The 21,258-nt window shown below is 41.0% G+C and overlaps 1 protein-coding gene and 1 long non-coding RNA gene across 2 annotated transcripts; one reads left to right on the plus strand and one right to left on the minus strand.

The window, feature by feature from the left end:
• On the plus strand, positions 1–13,762 carry GPX7 (glutathione peroxidase 7). Its single transcript, XM_067535559.1, is given in 4 exon segments — positions 1–14; positions 16–229; positions 8,787–9,048; positions 12,127–13,762. Coding segments are annotated over 4 exon segments (654 nt in total). The 3' UTR covers positions 12,291–13,762.
• LOC137145008 (uncharacterized) lies at positions 6,776–11,196 on the minus strand. Its single transcript, XR_010917536.1, has 2 exons — positions 10,511–11,196; positions 6,776–9,422 (listed from the first exon to the last, which is right to left on the minus strand). It is a non-coding gene; the product is annotated as an uncharacterized lncRNA (long non-coding RNA).
• Positions 13,763–21,258: the final 7,496 nt, after the last annotated feature.

A 21,258-nucleotide genomic window follows, 5' to 3' on the forward strand; every position in this document is an offset into this window, starting at 1 on the left:
ATGCAGCGCTATGCTGCTGTGTTGCAGCATGCTAGACCCTGAGGGCAGTGTGGAGCACAGGGCTTCCTCCTCCAGAGTTTTTCTCATCCCTCTAGCCATGTTCCTTGCTGTAGCAGCGCTTCTTTTCTTGGCATTCGCCGCCTCTCGGCAGAAAGAGAACGATTTTTATACATTTAAAGTGGTAAACATCAGGGGCAAGCTAGTCTCTCTGGAGAAATACAGAGGTTCGGTAAGTTTGCAGGGAGATTAGCAGCGGCTCTCACCGCAGACTATCACTAACCAGCCCATCTTTGCATGTTTGCATCAGGCAGTGGGAATGCAGAGATTGTACATTAACTTGCATGCATGCATGCATATAGTCTCATTTGTGCGTTTTGTTTAACTGATCTGGAGTATTGATTGCATGTTTACTTCGATATTGTTCCATAGGATAGGTTTCTGCATTCTTTTAATAAAGCGTTTTTAATCTAAACTCTGTGTATGTGAATCTCTTTCTTGGGCAGGCTGCACTGTGTATACGTGGCACACGGGGCTGCCTGCAGTTCATTCACTAGAAGGTATATTGTATTTTCTTACATCTATTAAACATGAAGACCTTTCTCCGGGATAGAAAGCATGTGGCATTTTAAACCAAAAGTCTGTATTGCAAGATATTTCCTCTTTTGAAAGTCAAGTCTTTTGCTGAATTCTGTTTGAGGCAGAAGGGGAAAAAAGGGATGGTGTTTACTTAGTATGTGAAGGAATGCACCCTAATAATTAACAAAACTGAGAAGGTAAATAAAGTAGATTATGATCTTAACCTACAATGAAATTATAGAAATTAAAGATAATGTGAGGAAAGATAGCAGATCTATTTTTTAAAATTTCCATTTAAATGTTACTTACACCAGGGAGTCCTAAATGAAACTCTCTCCCCAAAAGCTGTATATATTTTCGCAAGTTCTTGAAATGTGATAACAATATAGTCATAAGAAAATTTATCACAATTATGTGTATTCAAAGATTATTAAATAACTTTGAATCTGAACTTTTCAGCATACACATTTAGAAACTGTGAGGCAAATCAGGGCTTGGTTCTTCATGCTAGGAGGGCAGAGAGAAAAGCAACTATAAATCAGCTTTAGTTGCCAGTATGCTGTAGCTGATTTGTGCAGCTCTGGAGTGGCACAAGGCAGCTGGACTGTATCTGTGAAATAAAATCAGGGGGAAGTATAGGGGGCGCTAAGGTTAATGCTACATACCTTTAACTCATTAAAGATGTCACATAATAGCATTTTCTTTGGGTTTCTTGTTTAGTGTTCAAATGAGAAAATTTTAACAAACAAGAAACAAGGAAATTTCCAGACAAAAAATTATGTTCAACTGAAGTTAAGGTTCTGAGCAAATTTCAGTAATTTAAGGGTGAAAAACTTAAGAACATTGTAATTATTCCAAAAATAAGCTTTAAAAACCTAAGAAAATTCAGTTACGTAAAACTAACAAATAATCCACACGTTAAGAAATGAAAATGCACAGCCAAAGTACCCAATTTTATCTCTGCTCTGTAGTGATTCCATAATGAAATGATTATGAAAAAAACAAACTAGTCTGTCTTTAAAAATGAGTTTCATCTAATCTGGGATCATAGACACTCCATATGGTTACTGCATGATGTAACTACAGGACAGAGTTAAAGAGAGAGACTAGCCCAAGGTAACATAGTTACAAGGCAGTGGTTAGAGCCAGGAGCAGAACCAAGGGTTTCTGACTCCCACTCCAGTGCCCCATCTAGTGGACCTACTATCCTAACTTTGTAGGGTTAGGTTTTGTTTTTTGTTTTTGTTTGTTTGTGTGTGTGTGTGTGGTTTTTGTTTTTTGTTTTTGTGGTGGTTTTTTTTTGTTTGTTTGTTTTTGGGGAGGGGGTGAGGGGTGTTGTAAATGTTTATGGCTAGAAGATCCTCTTATGATCATCTAGTGAGTCTGTCCTCCTGCATAACAGAGGCTGTAGATTTCACCTCGTGAATACTGCATCTAGTCTATCAACTACTGGTTGAACCACAGCATATGTTTTAGAAAGATATAAACTCTTGATTTAAAGACTCCAAGTGATAAGTCATGTACCACATCCCTTGATAATCTGTACCCATGGTTAATTATACTCTGTTAAAAGTGTGTCTTATTTCCTGTTTGATTTTTAATAGACTGTTGTTGCAGAGATAATGCATGGCACGCAAGGATCAATTCCGTATAGTTTCATGCAAGGCTCATGCTCACTGAAGGACATTCTTATATATTCCATTCCATGTTATTGTGCCACTTATGGGTGATCTTTATACTTCAAGTCAGAGCTGTAGTTGGGGATTGTGGGAAAAGAGTTTAAAATATCCAAGCTCAAAAGGGAAGCTCATTGGTGGATTTGGACTAGATGGGGCCCAGATCCAGTCTGACCAAAGCCAGCCACCCACCCACCAATTCAGACTGGGCTTAAGTGGTGCATAGGTCTCACATTGGCCCCCAACAGGGAGAAGTTTATCCATTGCACACACAAGTATTTATTTGGTTTCCAGGAGCACTCACAATTTACTAGATGCTGTACAAACAGAATACATTAATGTTTGTCTATGCATAGTTTAGTATATATGTATGATAATGTGTAAATATATAATGTGTTCTATTTCCCAGATGTACATAATATATATGGGATACCATAGAATTGCTAGTTAATATTATGCAGTAGTTGGCTTTTTTTCCAGTAGTTTGTTCCCATAATTTCCTCCAGTGGGTTTGTCAAGAGTCAATAAATACTCTCACTGGAGCACATCTTGTCTGCAGGACAGCTCTGGCTTCTTGAAGGGGCAAATACCGTCTTCAGCTTCAATAACTCAGAGCCAGAAACCCCTGCCATGTGGAGGGGGTTGAGGAGGAGGAAAAATTCTCCAAGATTACTCTTATGGAGTTCCTCACAAATCATTCAGTCAAGGGGCAGAGGGTATTTCCCCCACTGCAGAATGAGCTGCAGGGCTCATTCTCACATCTCATGTCTCTGCTCTACCTCTGGGTCTGCATCTTCATTATAGCTGTGTCGTTAGAGTTTTCTCTAGGGGTGACTAGCCCCATGATCCCCCATAATGGTGGGTACCTCACCACAGAGAAGTACTGGGCATGCATCATTTTGCCTTCTTGGTCTCAGCTAGGTCTAATGTAAGGGGACCCCACCTTAATCAGCCCTCACCCAGTGCAGGACCACCCATTCCCCAGAGTGGTTGTCAAATCCATGAGAGCCCTCCATAGGCTCCTTGTGGGAAGGGCAGGAGGAGATGATGCCATGAAAGTGGCGATCCCCTTTGTGTGTAGAACCGCAGACACACATGGAAGATCCCATCCTTCTCAATTCAACTGAAACTTGACTGCTTATATGCAAATATTTGAATGAGGTTAGAACAATAAGATCTCCCTTATCTCCCATCATCTTGCTGGGGCTGGGCATTAGAGTGTCACATCCACCTGCACCCTCTTTCAAAGGTAGGTAATGATTCCATGGTTAGGGTCTATCACACAATAAACTGTGGTCCCATGGACCTTGTAGTCATCCATGGTGATAAACCTCAGAAGTCCCTGCTCCAAAAACAGACTCTGACCACTTGAGCAGGATGACTTTTCTTTCGTGTAGGAGTGTTAGGGCACGTAGTCTCTGTAGGCTGCAGCCAATACTGTGTGACATGCATCTCGCATGCACGAAAAGGTCTAACTTTCCTTCCAGCACAAAGCAGTAGTGCAGATACATTGTAAGTGGGCAGTAGGCCTAATGGCTTTACACATGGGATGACTTTGGCCCAGTGATTCTTAGAAATCTGTTGGGTTAATTTGTGATCCCTCTTATCCCTGGTGCCATAAATAAATAAGGCATTGTTTTCCCAGGACAGCTGAGAGATGTTCATGAGAATGTCTCTTCTACTACTTTCACAGTGTGTCTGTATTTTTAAAACGTAGTCTTAATGTATCTCCCTTCACAGAATAATCCAACAGATTGGACATTAGGCTAAGTAGGAGATAGTCAGTTCTGCCAGTGACCTGCTTGGTGACATTAATTAAGTCCACATCACTTCTCTGTGCCTCCGTTTGCCCAGGTAAATAATGTTATTTATCCTCCTTTGGAAAGCACTGACATTTACAGTTGAAGTGAGCCACATAAGAGCTAGGTATTGCTGCCATTTAGTCATCTAAGTGCATAGCAACGAGGCCTAGCCAGTGAAGAGGTGCTATGAGAGAATCAGACAAGGAGGCGAAATGCCAGCAGTTTTTGTTTGTTCCATCTCACAGCCACTCACTTATGCTTTATATAGGATACTGAGAGAAAGTGGGTGAGGCTTTTACTGACCCAATTTCTGTTGATGAGGGACAAGCTTTCAAACTTACAGATAGTTCTTCAGATCTAGGATAAGAACAGTATTATATGATTCAGCTACATTAAATAGGAGATGCAGTGAGCCCATGGGAAAGAGCTATCAGAAAATAAGAATTTGTATGTGGTGGTAAACAAGTGAGAAAAAAGTATGACTTATTTTTAAAGACCATTTTAAAACATTTCATCTTCTGTAATGCAGGAAGGAATTAAAGATTACCCGCTAACAATTTTTTTAAAACTAGTTTTGTGCCTTTTTGATTATTTATGATGCATAAAGAAGGAATGAAAAGGTTTCTATTCTATTAAAAATTTTATCTGCTTGTTTTATTACCTCAGAAATATCAAGACTGATTTTCCTAGTTTTATGGGAACACCCCCCAGAAGGTCCCAAAAAAAGGACCTGTCCACTAGGAAATGGCCTAAGACTGCCATTTCATTTCATATAGGTTACTAAATAGCAAAATCCAATTACTATGGATTTGGGCTAGAATTGAACCAACAATCTTCAGATCACTAGTTCATTACTTAGACCCTGAGCCATCCAGCTGTAACTACTAGCCCTCTCTAGAAATGACCAAACCATCTTTCTTCATAAAAGTTGTATAAAACAACCAAAGAACAAAACAAAAAACACTTTACCTCCAATAAGCAATATTAGCACATTCGCGCCCTAGCTAAAGCTACAACTACCAGATTTTGCTGTAGAGCAATTATTTGTGGCTTGAAAGTAAGAGTTTATAATAGAAACATAACTGAATGGAAATGGTAAAAAAAATATGGGACAAGTGAGAAAATGGTGTCTTTCATAGAAAACCTTCAAAAGTGGATTTTTTTTTTTTAAACCAGTTCTAATAGACCCTGGAAGGAGGCCTTAACAAATAAAATCCTATAGGGTCAATTATCCTTTCAGATGTGCACTGGCTGCTCCCATTGTATATAGGAGAAGTCTCATTTCCTCTTGTCTCTTTCTTCTCATTAAACTCCACTTGTTTCCTTTTCTGAATAGAGATCTCCTAGTCTTCCTTGACTCTAGGCGTGACCCTTAGCAAGTCTATAGTGTCATGGTCAATGCTAGTCCTGCTAAATAACATAAGCTTCCCTGCTGGCTGCCATCTCTCAGGGACAATTAAGGGATAACTTCAATAGGTTCTGAAAGATGCCTTGTTTGGCCTTTCTTGTCCCGAATGATGATGACCAAAGATTTTAAAGGAGGAGGAGGATTGTTCGGGAAAACTGCCCTAACTAAAAGCCATCTAGCAGTTTCTTTAGTTTATAAAGATGATTGATTAAACAAGCCATTATTTGTATTGCCTAGGAGTCCCAGTCAGGGATCAGGACCCCATTGTGCTAGGTGCTGTACAAACACAGAATAAAAAGACAGTCCCTGTCCTAAAGACCTTATGTAGCAATAGGCCTACATCCAAACAGCTCTGAACTGTAGGAAAGGTCAGGACTGGATCTGAACTTTGCAACTCAGGCCCATCTTAAGTGGTAAATACATAAGAAGAGAACCAAAGCCTCTCTCTACTTACCATATTTGGGATGCATGAGACGGTGTGACCACTTGTGTGCTATGCCAACATATCATTAAGTAGTAGGGCTCAGAATAGTAGTCATTACTGACATAGTAGAATGGTGTCGGAATCCCATGATTTCTGTGTCATGCCATTTATTCTGTGTTTGTACAGCACTTAGCACAATAGTGTTCTGCTCAAGGACTGGGCTTCCTAAGCAGTACAAATCATAAATAATAATGATGGCATGGGTACTATATGCCTGGTAAGTGCTTCAAGAATGTCACTGAATATTTAGTTTTAGAACTCTAGCTCTAATCAAAGCTACTATTAATATTTAACTTAAAATTGTAACTACTAATATGTTACCCTCTCACATGATTGCATAACTGTAGCATCCTCTCTTCCATCCTACCCCTTCGCACCCTGTTCTTTATTTAGATTATAAGATTTTCTAGACAGGGAATCTACCTTTACTTGTTCTGGGAAGCATCACGAATATATGTCAGTATAACTATGTCGTTCAGGCGTGTGAAAAATCCACACCCTGAGTGACAGTTATACCGACCTAACGCCCCGTGTAGTCAGCAGAGGAGCTTCTCCCGCCAACATAGCTACTGCCTCACGAGGTGGTGGATTAACTATGCCAGTGGGAGAGCTCTTCATGCTACAGCATTTTAAGTGTAGACCTACCCTAAGTCTGTGCCTCAGACTCCCTTTTCCTGTTACATATGAAACAGTGATACCGACCTCACCTATCTCACAGTGGTCATGTAAAACGATGCACAAATTAATGCAACACTTTGAGCTCTTTGGTTCAAAGATACAGGATTTAAATCAGAGCGGATTAATTGCATGGCCCCATTGAGTTCAGTAGGGCTGCACAGGTGTAAACCAAGTAGGATTTGGACTGGAATCCTAACTCTTTTCTACAATATACTTTAATTAAATCTTCTAGTTGAGCAGAAACTTCTCTAATGTTCGAACTGGTGAATTAAATTGGTTAACATTTAGAGAGTGCTATTTAAAGTGAAAAAAGTGAGTGGCACTACACAGATAGCATGCAGCACTGCTTAAATGAGGAGTATTGTTATTTAAAAATTAATAGAACATCTGAAAGATCGATGGCAATTGGCTTTAATTGCCTCTGAAGAAAAAATTAGAATAAGGTTATTTTAAGCTGCATGAGCTGTAGTTCTCCCTTGTAGCAGTTGTAAGAATACTTTAAAATCTCCTGAAAATTTTGTAAGGATTAAATTTTTGAAAAGTCAAAGCCCAGTTGGAGCCTGCCTTAATAAGAACTTTCACTGTGATTTGGAATTTTAGGGCTGTTTTAGGGCTCCTAAATGATTTAACAAAAATATTTAAGCCTGAGTTCATGTACAGAAGATCAGAAAAGAAACACACACAGACAAATTCTGTTCTCAGCAGCCCCAGGGAAATCAGTGGGACTAAGAGTAGAATTTAGCTCTATAGGCAGATATGGCCCTGGCTGGTGTAAACATGTATGACTTAGCTGATTTCAGCAGAGTTATATCTGCTTACACCCAGACTGACTCTGGCTTTGTGGCTCCACAAGTCCTAACTTTGAACCCCAACCCCACCCAGGGCAGTCACTGGTGAACTCCTCTTCATTTCAGTGGGAGCAAGATCAAACTTTACCTTATTCAACCATGTAAGCAGAGTGGAAGAGATTCATTTCAGTGGACTAGGACATTCTTTTTACCTTTATGGTTGACAGATTTGAGACTTGTGTGTATATATAGAATGAGGCAGTGCTTCCTACATGGCTTTCTTTCTCCCCTCCTCACTCTTGCCGGTGCACCATTGGGAAGTGGCTCTGCTGGGTTTTGGGGACAGGCACCAATATCTTACTCTGTCTTCAGACTGTGGAGGGTGCTTCATGAGGTCAGGGATCTGTCTGTAGCTCACTGTGTGTAAGGTACATCAGGCCTGTGGTAGGTCCCCCCAGAGATCCTTTGCAGAATCTGCTTAAAAATGAGTACAGCCTGAGGCTGTGCTTATTGTTCAAGCGGAGCCCTGCTATGCTGCACACCCTCCCACCAGCAGGGGCTCCAAAAGCAGTGGCAGGTGGGAATGGTTATGTTTATAACACTTTCATTGTGTGTAATAAGATAGGTCAGAAGAATGATAGAAGTCAGAAAAATTCCAACTGGAAATGGGATGCCTATTTTAAGGCTAATTAACTATTGGGACGTGGTAAATCACCACCACTTAGTTTTTAATTGAGACTGGATTGTTTCTGAAAGACGTGCTCTAGTTCAACCACAAATTAGTGGGCTTGATGCAGTAATCACTGGGTGAAGTTTATACCCCATGTTACGTAGGTCAAGACAGGTCATCATGATAGCCCCTCAAGCCTTAAGATCTAGCAAGCTATACTGACAGTGATAAGTGCATCAGCTGGTCCAGTGTCAATGCTATGAGCGGGGAAAAATGTTGCACATCTAAAAATATTTGAAAGACCCACAATCTTAAGAATCATTAATAAGCACCAGACAAAACATCCTCATCTGAACTGTCATTTCTTTACATGTGCTGGATTGTTTATACCCTAATGAATGTTTAGAAAATGCCAAAGAGAGACAGGACAGAGGAGCTGCTGGTTTCTCTGAAAACAGAGAATGAAATTGCCCAAGGAATTTAGGGTGTATCATCAATATGGATGCTACATCAGACTTCAATAAAATAATTAAAAACTAAGTCTCCCTAAATAATCAGAATTTGATCATCTTGCTACTATTTGAAACTGTTTCAATCGCAGTCCCCTGAAGATTCTCAACATGCATATTTTTATTCTGCTGAGAATGATCTCAAAGATTATATCAAACTGGGACATGCAGTGTGTTTTTAATCTCTTTTGTCAGGTGTCTCTGGTCGTCAATGTTGCAAGTGAGTGCGGATTTACAGACAGCCACTACAAAGCTCTACAACAGTTACAGAGAGACCTCGGCCCGCATCATTTTAATGTTCTGGCATTCCCATGTAATCAGTTTGGGCAACAAGAGCCAGACAGTAACAAAGAAATTGAGAGCTTTGTTCGAAAGACTTATGGTGTCTCCTTCCCTATGTTCAGCAAAACTGCAGTCTCAGGTGCTGGTGCTAATGCTGCCTTCAAATATTTAATTGGTGAGTAATATCTGGAGCAGCTAGATCTAAGCGGGAGAGTCGCTGACATTGAATTAATCTGATCTGACAAGACTTTCTATAAGGGTTATTTGACAGTATTCATGATAACAAATGCAACTGTTGAGTTCATTAAAATAACCCTATGTGAAATCATCATATCTAATGCCTATCCAAATACAGATTTGTAAAGTCTAGAAATACAAGTTGTGTACATGAGTGTAATACAGTCCCTCTGTACCAGATCAGAGTCAGGAACATGGGCAGTTGTGCCCTGGTTTTCATTTCTCTACTTAGTAACCATTCCTCCAGAGCTTCTTTGGCATGACACATCAGGGGCTGTTACACGTCAGATCTGATGAGATGCAGTATCAGAGCTGTAAGGTGAAAGGAGGCAAAATGTCCTCAGTACCTACCCTAATCCCTCACTTTCACAAGCTTTGCATTCACTCACAAAACAGTGCAACCAGGTGCTGATAATTTCCTAGAAAAATTCCTTCCATGTTCCTCACCAGGAGCATGGAACAACTAAACTGTAGAACCCATCCAGCTATTTGTACAAGAACTGGTGCATGCTAGGATAGAGTTCTTTAGGAGTTTTTGTTGGTTCCTGGCAGACAGCTAGGAAGCATTTAATAAACCAGGTTATTATCTAAGCACTACATTTTTATGCATTGGTTGAATGCCCCAAACACCATTCAAATACTGAATTGAAATTGGAGTCTTCATCCACCATGCAGGAAATGTTTTTAGGAAATGAGAAATCTAATCAAACCCACCATCACTTGACAGCACATTGAGCCTCACCTCCTCTACCCAGCACCACAACGTTTCTCCCACACACTCTTCTGTGGACTTACAGCCGAGTTTGTTTGTACTACTTTTGGCTGCCACATGCCATTGTCCAAAGCTGACATTTCTGCAGGTGAAGCTTCCCCATGCTCTTCTTATATAGTCATAGAGTTTAAGGCCAAAAGGGTCCACAGATCATTGTTGGTGGCCTGTGGTGTACAGGAGGTCACACATCACCCAGCACCCATAAACTAAACCCAAACAACCAAAATTAACACCAAAGTATTACAGCCCACAGGAGTCTAACTATTATGTGCCATAGGCAGAGAATAGGAAGGACCAAGATGCGCCAATGTCTGAGGCCCCCCCCACAATGACAAGGGCATGATTAAGGAAAATATACTCAGATAATCCTGGCAAGTGACCCACACCCACATGCTGCAGAGGAAGGCAAAAAACCTCCAAGGTCACTTTGCACTCTTCCATCTCTGGTTCACCATGTGGGATTGCTGCCACTTGCATATCACATGCAGATTGCAAATCCTGTCCCCTCCCCCCCCCCCAAAGGTCCATACACAGCATGAGGCTGTTAGAGGTGGCATATTCACCACTGCAACATAAAGGAGAGTCACCAGCATAAGCCTGGCATGGCACTATGACAGGGGACACTCACCTCTCGTGAGCACCTCCTATTGGTTGGGTGAGAACTTGCTCTCTGTCTCCACTCCCAGCCCCCTGTCAGCTGATAGCTTCATCATGTGAGGTTTCAGTGACCCAGTCTTCCAGCCAAGTTACACACAGTCAATATGTACGAACAAACCCCTTCCAGGGGAAGATCCAACAGGGCCTGTCCCTGTGCCCTTGTTAAAGTCTTTAGCCCATTCTCTGGGCTCAGTCCTCAGCCCCTTCTGGGCTAGCTTTAAGACTGTGCCTGTCGCAGTACAGAGCAGTGCCTCCAGGGCTTTCTCCCTAGAGAGTCTTTACCTTATCAGTTCTTTTTGCCCCAGCTCTCCAGCCAAGTCAATCCTTCAAGTTCAGTCCCCTTCCAGGGGGGCAGTAAAAAAGTTCAACGAATGGTTGGCCCTGTGCAAGGTCTTCAGCCATGTCCCTAAGCCTATTAAATTCCAGCTCTGTGTTTGGGCTTCTAAACAAAACATGGCAGACATATGCCACTTCTGTTAATAGTTGCTGCTGCTATTCACTGGGCCACTTCCCACATAGCGCCTTCCTCTTCACCCTTATCTCAGGGCTGAAGTTCTCCACTCCTCTTCTTCCTCATCAAATGCTATTGCCATCAGAACCCATTGTCTGGCTCTCTGTTGAGTGCCAGCAAGGAGCACCTATCCTTACTCCTCTGGTTCCAGTCAGGAACTGCACTTCTCAGCCAGCCTGCTGCAGCTCCTTTTATCTGAGTCTGATGTGCTCTGATTGGCTGCTTCCCTGCAGCCTTTCTAGGCAGACCTGGAGGTCCCACCTTCACTGCTCCTTTTCTGGGGTGGGGTGTGGTAGGACCACAAAGCTTCCAAAAGGGGCCTCAAAGGGTCTGGTACACCCCATCACATGCACCTTGGCAATTTGTCTGATTCTATGTGGGGCTTTGGCCCAGAAATGGCAAGAGATGTAACCTTGCCCTAGATGAAGCATGTATAGCTCTGGACCTGCAGATTCTGTACTCCTGTTTCATGACCTCACATTTATGGGTTAAAAACTCCTGCCCTTATTCTAAAATGCATTCCTGAACTTTTCCATTTCATTTAATAGAATCATAGAGATTAGAGCTATGGAAAAACCTATTAGGTCATTCCGGGATTAACCTAACTTCTAACTAATGAGGGTTAGGAAGAAACTTCTCCTAAGGGCAGGTTATTCCATTATTTCCTACTACAGTTTCTTGAAACATACCTCTGAATCATCTGGTAATGGCCACTATCAGAGACAGCCTACTGGACTAGATGAACTATTATTCTACTCTAATATGGCTGTTTCTGTGTTTCTGAGTCCATCTCCCTGCCAGTGCATGATTGTTCCCAACAGTATATTTTTTGGAGCTTTCTCCTGTCTAAATGTCTTAAGTCAAGTGATTGGGCTTCTACTAGTTCCCATGATAGACTATTTCACAGTCTAATGTACCTCCCTGTCAGGAAATCTTTCCTGATATTCAACATGTTTTCCCCTTGATTTTATGTGCTTTCTTTCCTTACAATTCTAATTAACACATCATCAGACTCAAATGTCAGGAACTGGTGCAGGTGGTTTTCTCTTCTGTTTATATTTTCTTTTTCTCCATAGAATCCACAAGAGAAGAACCAACCTGGAACTTCTGGAAGTACCTCGTAGCACCTAATGGGAAAGTGGTAAAGGCTTGGGACTCTACTGTCACTATTGAAGAAATAAAACCATACATCACTGAGCTTGTGAGGAAAATCATCCTGAAGCAGAAAGATGAACTGTGATTTCAAAAGTTCCATCATGTTATTATATTATACCTTGATTGATAATTAAGACTGTAATTTGACTGTTTGCATTCCAAAAGAGGAAATAGAGGGACGGGAAATCATTATGACTAATTGAAGTTTTCCCCATCATCCCAAGAACACAGGAAAAATTAACTAAATGTGGTAAAAGGTGATTTAACTTAGGCTTGTGCTATCATTCTAAAGTGATTGATTTGAATTTGTGCCTTCTTGGAGATAAAATCATCAGCCATTTGTTTATTTTCCCATCTCAAATAATCAATTGTTGATGGTATTATGAAGAGCCAGTTATGATCTCTCTTGGCAGCCAGGCTCAATTCAGCTAGAATTTCCTTAGAGATCTTACTAGCAACTGCAATTCATTTGTCATGATTTTGACCAGGAAATTCTTTTAAAAATGCAATCCAGAGTAGAAGAGTGCACTTGGCATAGTGCAGGCATGATTAAAAAGGGGAGGCAAAAATAGGTTTCCTCACAGCAGGCACACTTCTACTGATATGTGTCTGCTTAGTTATAAAGGACAGACACTTCACTTTTTCTATTTGTGTCATGGGTAACTGGGGGAGAAGGACATGGGGAGGCTTCATCTATAGAACTGAAATGAAAGACAAAATTACTTACAAAAAAATTCTCCACAAATTGTGTGAACTGTCTTTAAATTCTTTGTTAAAAAGGGTTGCTGACTGACATTAGTATAGTCTGTGTAATTAATCTGAACATCTATATGGCCAGATTGTCCTCTGGAGTAAATAATTTAAGGCCATTAAAATCAATGAACTAAACTGATTTATCCCCACTGAGAATCTAGCCCTATTGTTAGGTTTCTTTTTCAAAAGACTTTTGTATTGTGCTTTATATTTTGAGGTTTCTATGAAAATAACTACTCACTTTGAGTCAGAATTAAGGTGGCTGTGTTTTGAAATCTGCACTCTAGGATTAATTTGCTAATGTTGTGGCCAGTATAAGATTAGTTATGTCCTTGATTGTTCACTTTTAAATGCTTGGGTTTGGTAAATGATGTGATAGCCAAGTATGCTGATGTAACCCAGCAACTCCAATTATAGTTTTAAATGAAGTTATCACAGCTTTCTTTCATGTTGCCAAATGAAAGATAGCATTTTGAAATAAATAGAATTGGACATGTCACCAGATTATTAAATTAAAGGAATGAGTGGTGCAGTCCAAGTTTAATGGCTTCTACAGAGTCCCTGCCTCAATCAAAGTACACCAGACAAAGGCACACACATTTACTATATAGCTCAGTTAGCCAAACGTGTAGCACAGGCTACCTTCACTCCAAATAGTAGTGAAAAGTGCTCAAAGAGATAGACAACAACCCTAGGATGCTAAAAAAAACACCCTGCCCAGTTACAATATTGTTGATGGGGTAAAGCTGGTTTGTGCTTCATATTGTTTTTAAAATGGTACAAACAAACAATAAACTTTTTAGTATTTTGCATAGTGTAAACTCTTTCCAAACAGTGGTTGCAATCATACACATTCACAGTTATGCCAGTGTGCTCCAGTAGAACAAAGAAGTGTGTGTATCCTGTCTTGCAGCAGGGTGAGGAGCAGATGAATGAATGGAGATGACAGTGGAGATGCTAGAGCAATTCATGGTTCCTGTGCCTGCACTGCTGCTGCCAGCTAGGGGCATGGAAGCTTTTCAGGAGCAGTCCAAGAGGGTGGAAGCTGGAGCTGCCTTGAGAGTTGCCAAAAGGCCATGGGAACTGGAACCTGAACTGTGTTTTCTACTGCAACAAACAAGCTGACATCTGAGAAAATCTGACAAGTTTTAAAAATAAAAATAAATAAATAAATAAAGGAGTGGGGGAATAAAAGGAAAACAGTGGGCGATGGGGAGAGAAAGATAAATAACAGAGATGGAAGGACAGATCACAGCCTCAAGGCAGAAGGGTAAAGAATCTCTGAGCCAGCTGCAGGTGGAATTTGTGGAAATTTCCAGATTCAGGCACCATTGATACTAATGAACATGTTCGGTCCTACAAAACGATGTTAGACTAGAGTGAAGGGCACGACTTACACAAGCAAGGGAAATCGGTGCTAGTGGGAGAGGCATATAGGTATCTTACTCACATTGATGAAGAGAAAAGCGGATCCCACAGTCTTTTCTATTATTCAGTCTATTGCTAAATTAGTCATAGCACCTCAGACAGTGACTTCATCACACCTTAGACGTGAAGGTGGGTCCAATGTATCTGTTATGTGGCTGGGATCTCACCAAGAAGAACCCAGGCTACTAGAGGAAGAATGGTTAATGATTCAGTAAGTGGATCTCTTCCCTCGGCATTAATACAGAAACACTGTCCCAGCTCAGTATTGGCAGGCATTATGCTGCTGAAAGTGCTGACCTTTGGATGAAGTATATAACTGAGGCCAAGAAGATGAAGTAGTTTTATCTTGGAAAAGAGACAATAGCTAGAATGTTGAAATGCTGCAGCAATGAAGTCATAGAACAAGAAAAATCGTATGTGTACCTAGGAAGCTTGATTGGTGCTGATGGTTCCATCAAGGATGAGGCTAAAAGGAGACGTGCTTTAGCTACAAGTGCTGCACAAAAGTTGATGAGATTATGGACTGATAAAAACATTGCATTTGATACCAAAGTGAAAATTTCTCAAGCCAGTGTACTATTATTGTCATTCTGTGGTCTGTAAGCAGCTGCATTAAATGAAACAGACATCAGAAAGCTGGAGGCAGCAGAGGTGAGAGTTCTTTGGAAGATGGCAGGTGTAAAGTGGAATGATTTTAAGATGAAGAAGTTAGGAGAGTCGGATATGAAATCACGGTAAGGGACTGGCTGCAGTGAACAAGATTACAGTGGTGCGGGCACTGTAGAAGACAAATGATAGAATTCCAAAGAAATAATGCAAAGGCAACCAAGGTCAAAAGACCTAGAGGCCAACCACTGACTAGAGGCCAGGACATTGTACATAGGGACATGGCCAGGCTGGGCTTCATGGGGGAACGAGCTATGTACAGGAATGAATGGCAATGCTATACACTTCCTGTGTCTGAAAAGATGCTTTGGGATGAGAAGAAAGAATGCAGAGAAAGCATGTATTCTGTTACATCAATATGGTACTAACAGATGCTAGATTAAATATGTCAATGACAAACTATTTTAAGTGAAACTCAAAGCACTTTACAAAGGTGGATAAGTATCATTATCCTCATTTGACAAAGGGGGTAACTAAAATGGGAGCAACAAAGAGGATACAGAATTTGACCTAAATCACACAGGAAATCTGAAATCTGTGGTAGAGGCAGAAATACAACACAAAAGGGTAGATTCTCAACTGGGTCTGAGCTCCAGTCAGACACATTGAGGTGGGAGTCCATAAATGGTGGTGGCTCCCTGATCCCAGACAACATGGCCCCAGCACACATTAGAGTTGGAAGAAAGCAGCTCTGACTTACACCAGTGGAGGATCAGACAATGCAGCTCTGCTTTGCCATGCCCAGTCCCCGAATGCCCGTGACCTACCTCTTTCTCAACTTTTCTCTAATCGTAATGGGATGACAGAGGATCAGAAGGATTTCTGATATGTTCCATTAGAGGCATTCTTTGTGGGAGAGAGGGTATGTGCATGCATGGAGGATGGAATGGAATTGCTCTACCTTGGTTCCAGAAGGTGGGATGAGACTTGGTTCCCAGGAAAGTGAAGTGGCTCTAATTTGGTGGGATGGTTCTGACATGGTTCTAGAAAAGTGAGTTGGTCACATTCTTTGGTTCCACAAGACCAAGTAAGAATCACCCAACCCTGCCAATTCAAGCCTTTTTCATGTCATCTTATGAAACAAGCTGAGAGCATTCCATAAAGCTAGATCTATTCCAGTTTGCCAGTATCAAGCCTGAGTTACTTCCCAGGAGTGTGCACTTAGACGCCTTGCCCCCAAATCTGTATTAAATACATACTTCTCATAAGTGATCCCTGCATGTGCTGCTGAGAAACTCATTTCACCAGTATCCCCATTCTCATAGTTCACTCTTTATGCTGTTTACTTCAATTTACATTCAATTAAAATTTCATATCTAAGCACTTTAATATTTATTGAAAGCTCATATATTTATTGAAAGCTTCCCACAGGTAGCTGTGTTCTTCAATAATGTATTGTGAAGTTGGCTAGCATCCTGTTAGATGCTGCATGCTCTCACCTCCCATTTGGGGGTTCTGTACTTTGCAGGATGCATGCAACACCCCACAGGCCCTAGGTCTAAAATAAACTGGCAATGAATTCATAGCAGGTGATGCAAATTTCTGCACTCAGTATCCATGTTTGAGGCATATATGTGCTCACTTGGACACCACACTCAGAGTAGTTAGAGTAGGGCACTAGGTACGATAATGCCTAGACTCTATCCTTGGTTTTGTCACTGTTCCCTTGCTGATAATGAGCAAGTCAATTAATTAATCTTGGACTCAGTTTCCCAATCTGTAAAATGGGGATAATAATACTTAGCGATTGCATGGGTGTGTTGTGAGGTTCAATTCCTTAATATCACTAACACAGTGTGTTCCTTGCAGGGATGGTACTAGAAAAATCCAAAGTATTAGGACTAGGATCTTCAAAGAAGCCTAAGGCAGTTAGGCACTTAACTCCCATTTTAAGTCAATCAGGGTCTAGCAACTAAGTCTCCTAAAACCTTTACAAATTGCAACCTGTATTATTATCTCTTACGATGTCACTGGGCTCTTCTTCCAGGCTGTTGAGCCTGTTACAGCAGGCATCAGTTCCACCAAACACAGACTGTGGTGAGTTTTGATGTGTAGTCAGTCAAGAACCACAGTGTCATCTGTTCTGCAAGAAGTCTGACAGCCATGAAGAGGTGGCACCACATGGCATGCACCCACATGCCTCCCCTTTTACACTTGGTCACAGCCCTTGAGCGTTACTAGCTGCAGAACTCAAGAATAGAAAATGTATTTCAGTATTAGGGAAACACCTGTTCACCAAAGGCTAGCTACTATTCAATTTACACAAACAAGCCCATTCTACTTTTCTTGCATGAATAAGGTAACCCTGAGTTTGGATACAGGGTTCGGATGGGGGCTCAGCTCTAGTATATAGGCATGATCATTACCATTATCAAAAATAGCTTGGGAAAAGCTCCAAGAAGATGCATACACAAGAGACACATGCCCTAGTGCAGGTTGAGGTGGGGCAACTGGATGACCCAAGAGTGCATTTCTATTCCTATTATCTATAATCCTATAATCTCCCCTCCTCCCGGACAGGTTTAAAACAGATGTCTTGTATATGAAGTTCTGTTGCAATGTGGCTTGAATATTCCTTCTCCCTGCCCTCTAATAAACATTTATAAAGGAAAAGCGAGATCACCTGTCACTTTTCCTTCAGCATTTGGAGTTTATTTGAATTCTATTTGCAGTAATTTCTTGTCTTCTTCCCGAGCCACTGTGATCGGTATGTGTCTAGGATAGACCACCTGAAAATGCCAAGGTCAGGGCAGGCTGCAAAAGGAGAGCAGATTCTCCCAGCACTGGTGGGTGACACTGAAGTCAGACTTCCCAACCAGCCACAAACAGTGCTTCTGGTTCTCCACACTGGTTATCAAGAAGCTAAAACAAAATATACATAGCCCCCTTTACTGCATTTCAGTCTCTGGCTTCCAATAAGTCACGTGGTCCAGCAAAGAGATAAGTTATTTAAAACTCTATGCTCTTTACCAAAAAGGTTCTCCTGACCCCAAAATATCAGCCACATTATCAGATCAATATAAGTTTTGATCTTACCCAAAATACCACGCTACCAGCCAATCCTTTAATAATTAAAACTAAAGATTTATTATAAAAATAAAGAAACAAACTATAAGAAAAATATTAAATGATTAAAGCAATCAGATACATACAAATGATTTAAAAGTCCATATACATCAGGTTTTCAGTAGAATTGTGGAGTTTGCAGGCTTGTATAGTCCATCTGGTGCACATCCAGTACCTGGATGAGTCTCAGTCCTTTGTTTCACAGCTTCAGTTGTAGATGAGTAGTTGATATAGAGATAGGTGAAGACTGAAGACTGACTTTGAAGACAAAATAGATGTGGTGCAACTGCCTTTTATGTCCCTTGGCCTTTTCCATGCTGCTTGTGGAAATTTACAGAAATGAGATGGAGTCCAGGGGATCACATGAGTAAGTCTTGGTGACTAATCAGGCATAGCCCCTGGGTTCTCTCCCTGGGCCCATCGTACCTGTGAGTTTCCTTAATGGGCCATTAAGCAGCTTACTGCTGCAGCCATCCTGTCTGGGATGTCACCCAGAAACACAACACAAGTTGAAATACAGATACATCAACCATATCCATAACTTCCAATACAAATATGACACTTGCACATAAAGAATACCATCATACTTAGCAAATTATAACCTTTCTAACGGTACCTGACATGGCATATTTCATATGAATTATTGTAATTTTGAAATATTGATGTTAAATAATATTGTAAATTGTCTCCCTAATCCAGCCAGCATCACAGCCACATCACAAAAGAAACAAAAGAAACAGCTGCCATATTGCTCACCCCCACACACTTTGGGTTCCCCTGATGCTTGCATTCCCCTTTCCTGCCTCACATGTAACCCTTCTCTTTTTTTCTGTTTCAAAACCATTTTTATTCTGAGCCCTGAGAAGACAAATCAATTAGGGATGAACAAAGCAGTTCACTGGGAGATGGACCCAACGTACAAAGTTCAGGGATGTATGCTTCGGGGTGTTGGCTCCATCTCCACAACGAATCAATCTGTGAAGTCGGGATCCAAACACAGTCTTTCACAGATTTTAGGGGTGTTCAGATGGCAGGTATTGGTTCAGGTTGTTCGTTAGTCAAATTGAGAAGCGTATAATGTGTGTTCTGTGCTTTTAACAGGTCAGCCAAACAAGTGGAAGTTACAAGTGTTCAACATGGAGATCTGGCCCTTATTAAGTATTATTGACATAAGAATGACATCACTGACAGCCAATTAGAAGCTCACTTTGCATCCACTGTTACTTCTTCTTAAATGGTGGAAACTTCACAAGATCAGGAAATGTTCACCATCTTGGGTCAAAATACAAATGCAGCTTTAGGTTGCATTAATAGAGGAATAGCATGCAAGTCACTGGATAGTATCACTCTACTCTGCGCTGCTCAGTCGTCAAATGGAGTACTGTGTCCAGTTTTGGTCACCAATGTATAAAAAGGATCCAGAGGTGAGCGACAAAGATAATCAAAGAGATGGAATGAAAGCCATATGAGCAAATGCTGAAGGAACTGGGTATGTTTAGTTTGGAAAACAGGAGATTAAGGGGACACATGATAATGGTCTTCAAATACTTGAAAGGCTCTCATAAAAAGATGGAGAAAAGTGGTTCTCTCTTGCCACAGAGGGCAGGACAAGAGGCAATGGGTTCAAACTACAGCATAGCAGATTTAGATTAAATCTCAGGAAAAAATTCCTAACTGTAAGAACAGTAGGACAATGGAACAGGCTGCCTAGGGAGGTTGTGGAAGCTCCTTCATTGGAGGTTTTCAAAAGGAGGCTGGATAGCCACCTCTCTGGGATGGTTTAGACACAACAAATCCTATATCTTGGCAGGGGATTAGACTACATGACCCTTGTAGTCCCTTCTAACCCTATGGTTCTATGATTCTAAAAGCCCTTTGAAAAAGCAGGGAGTCAGCATGCAGTTGGCATTTCACCTCAGTTGTCTTTCTGACATCCAGCTACAATGGAATCTGACTAACAGTGAGTTTCATCTGTTGCAGTGCGATGCCGCTGCAGTGCTTCAATGTAGACACTACCTGTGCTGATGGGAGGGATTCTCCCACCATTCCCACCATTGGTGTAGGTAATCCACCTCTCTGCAAGGCAGTAGCAAGAATTCTTCTGTCCACCGATTGCTGTTTACACAGGGATTTAGGTCAGCTTAACTACACCGCTTTGGGGGAAAAAGAGAGAGGATAGATTTTTCACACCTCTGAGCAATGTAGTTATGCCGACATAATTTTCTAGTGTTGACCAGGCCTTAGTGCCAACATTTAACTATAGTGGAATCTCTCTAGTACCAGGTGGTGACTCCACTGAGAAGTAATTTCATGGTGGGGAGAGAAGTTGCCACTACCATACTAAACACATTTCAGTCTTTGATTTATGAGACTAATGGTTTATTTTTTTCCGAAGTGAGCAGACTGGCAGCAAAGGAAAATCAGTTGCATTTTTGTTATTTCTCTTCCTTTTGTATTCTTCGAAGGTAAATGGTGAAAAAGAATGCTAATAATCAGCACAAGGTTAAAACAAACAAAAGGAACAGCATAGGATTTGTATTGGTTTGAAGGGTATCTTCAGTGGAATGGGTAGTCAGTTTGGTAGTGTTTTCATATTGCTGGATCCCACTCACATTCTGCTCAGAAAACTTGACATTTTCCAGAGCTGAAGGATCCTTTCTTACAGCAGCCTGTTTTTTTGTAAATAGCTGTAGCCAGAGACATAATGAAGAAGACTTGGAAGGTTAATGGAGATTACAATTTTTGTCTGTTATGTAAGATTCAGGTTTTAATTATTTTATTACCATGCAAGTGCACATAAAAGAGGGTTTTTTTAAAATAAGAAGCCATCAGAGCATATGAGAACAAACTGCAGCAACACACAAGCACTATGGATTTCAGTGGTCATTATTGTGAGGCATGAAAGATATCAGCATTTGGAGTGGGAGCATCAGATGTCCAAAACAAAACAAAAAGAAATGTCCAGGGAGATCAGAGATGGGTTCAAGTCTTGAAGTTCAGATCCAGATTCAGATCAAAATTCCGATTTACCCATTGCCCAGGAGCTCAGAGCTGGACCCTTTGGATGTGAAATTTAAAATTCAATTCAACTACAATATCACAGAAAGCGAAACAAATATAAATAAAATAGCTAATTTAAA

Source organism: Emydura macquarii, unplaced genomic scaffold (assembly GCF_026122565.2).
Source record: "Emydura macquarii macquarii isolate MOO-44397 ecotype Brisbane River unplaced genomic scaffold, CSIRO-AGI_Emac_v2 contig_3506, whole genome shotgun sequence".
NCBI lineage: Eukaryota > Metazoa > Chordata > Testudines > Chelidae > Emydura > Emydura macquarii.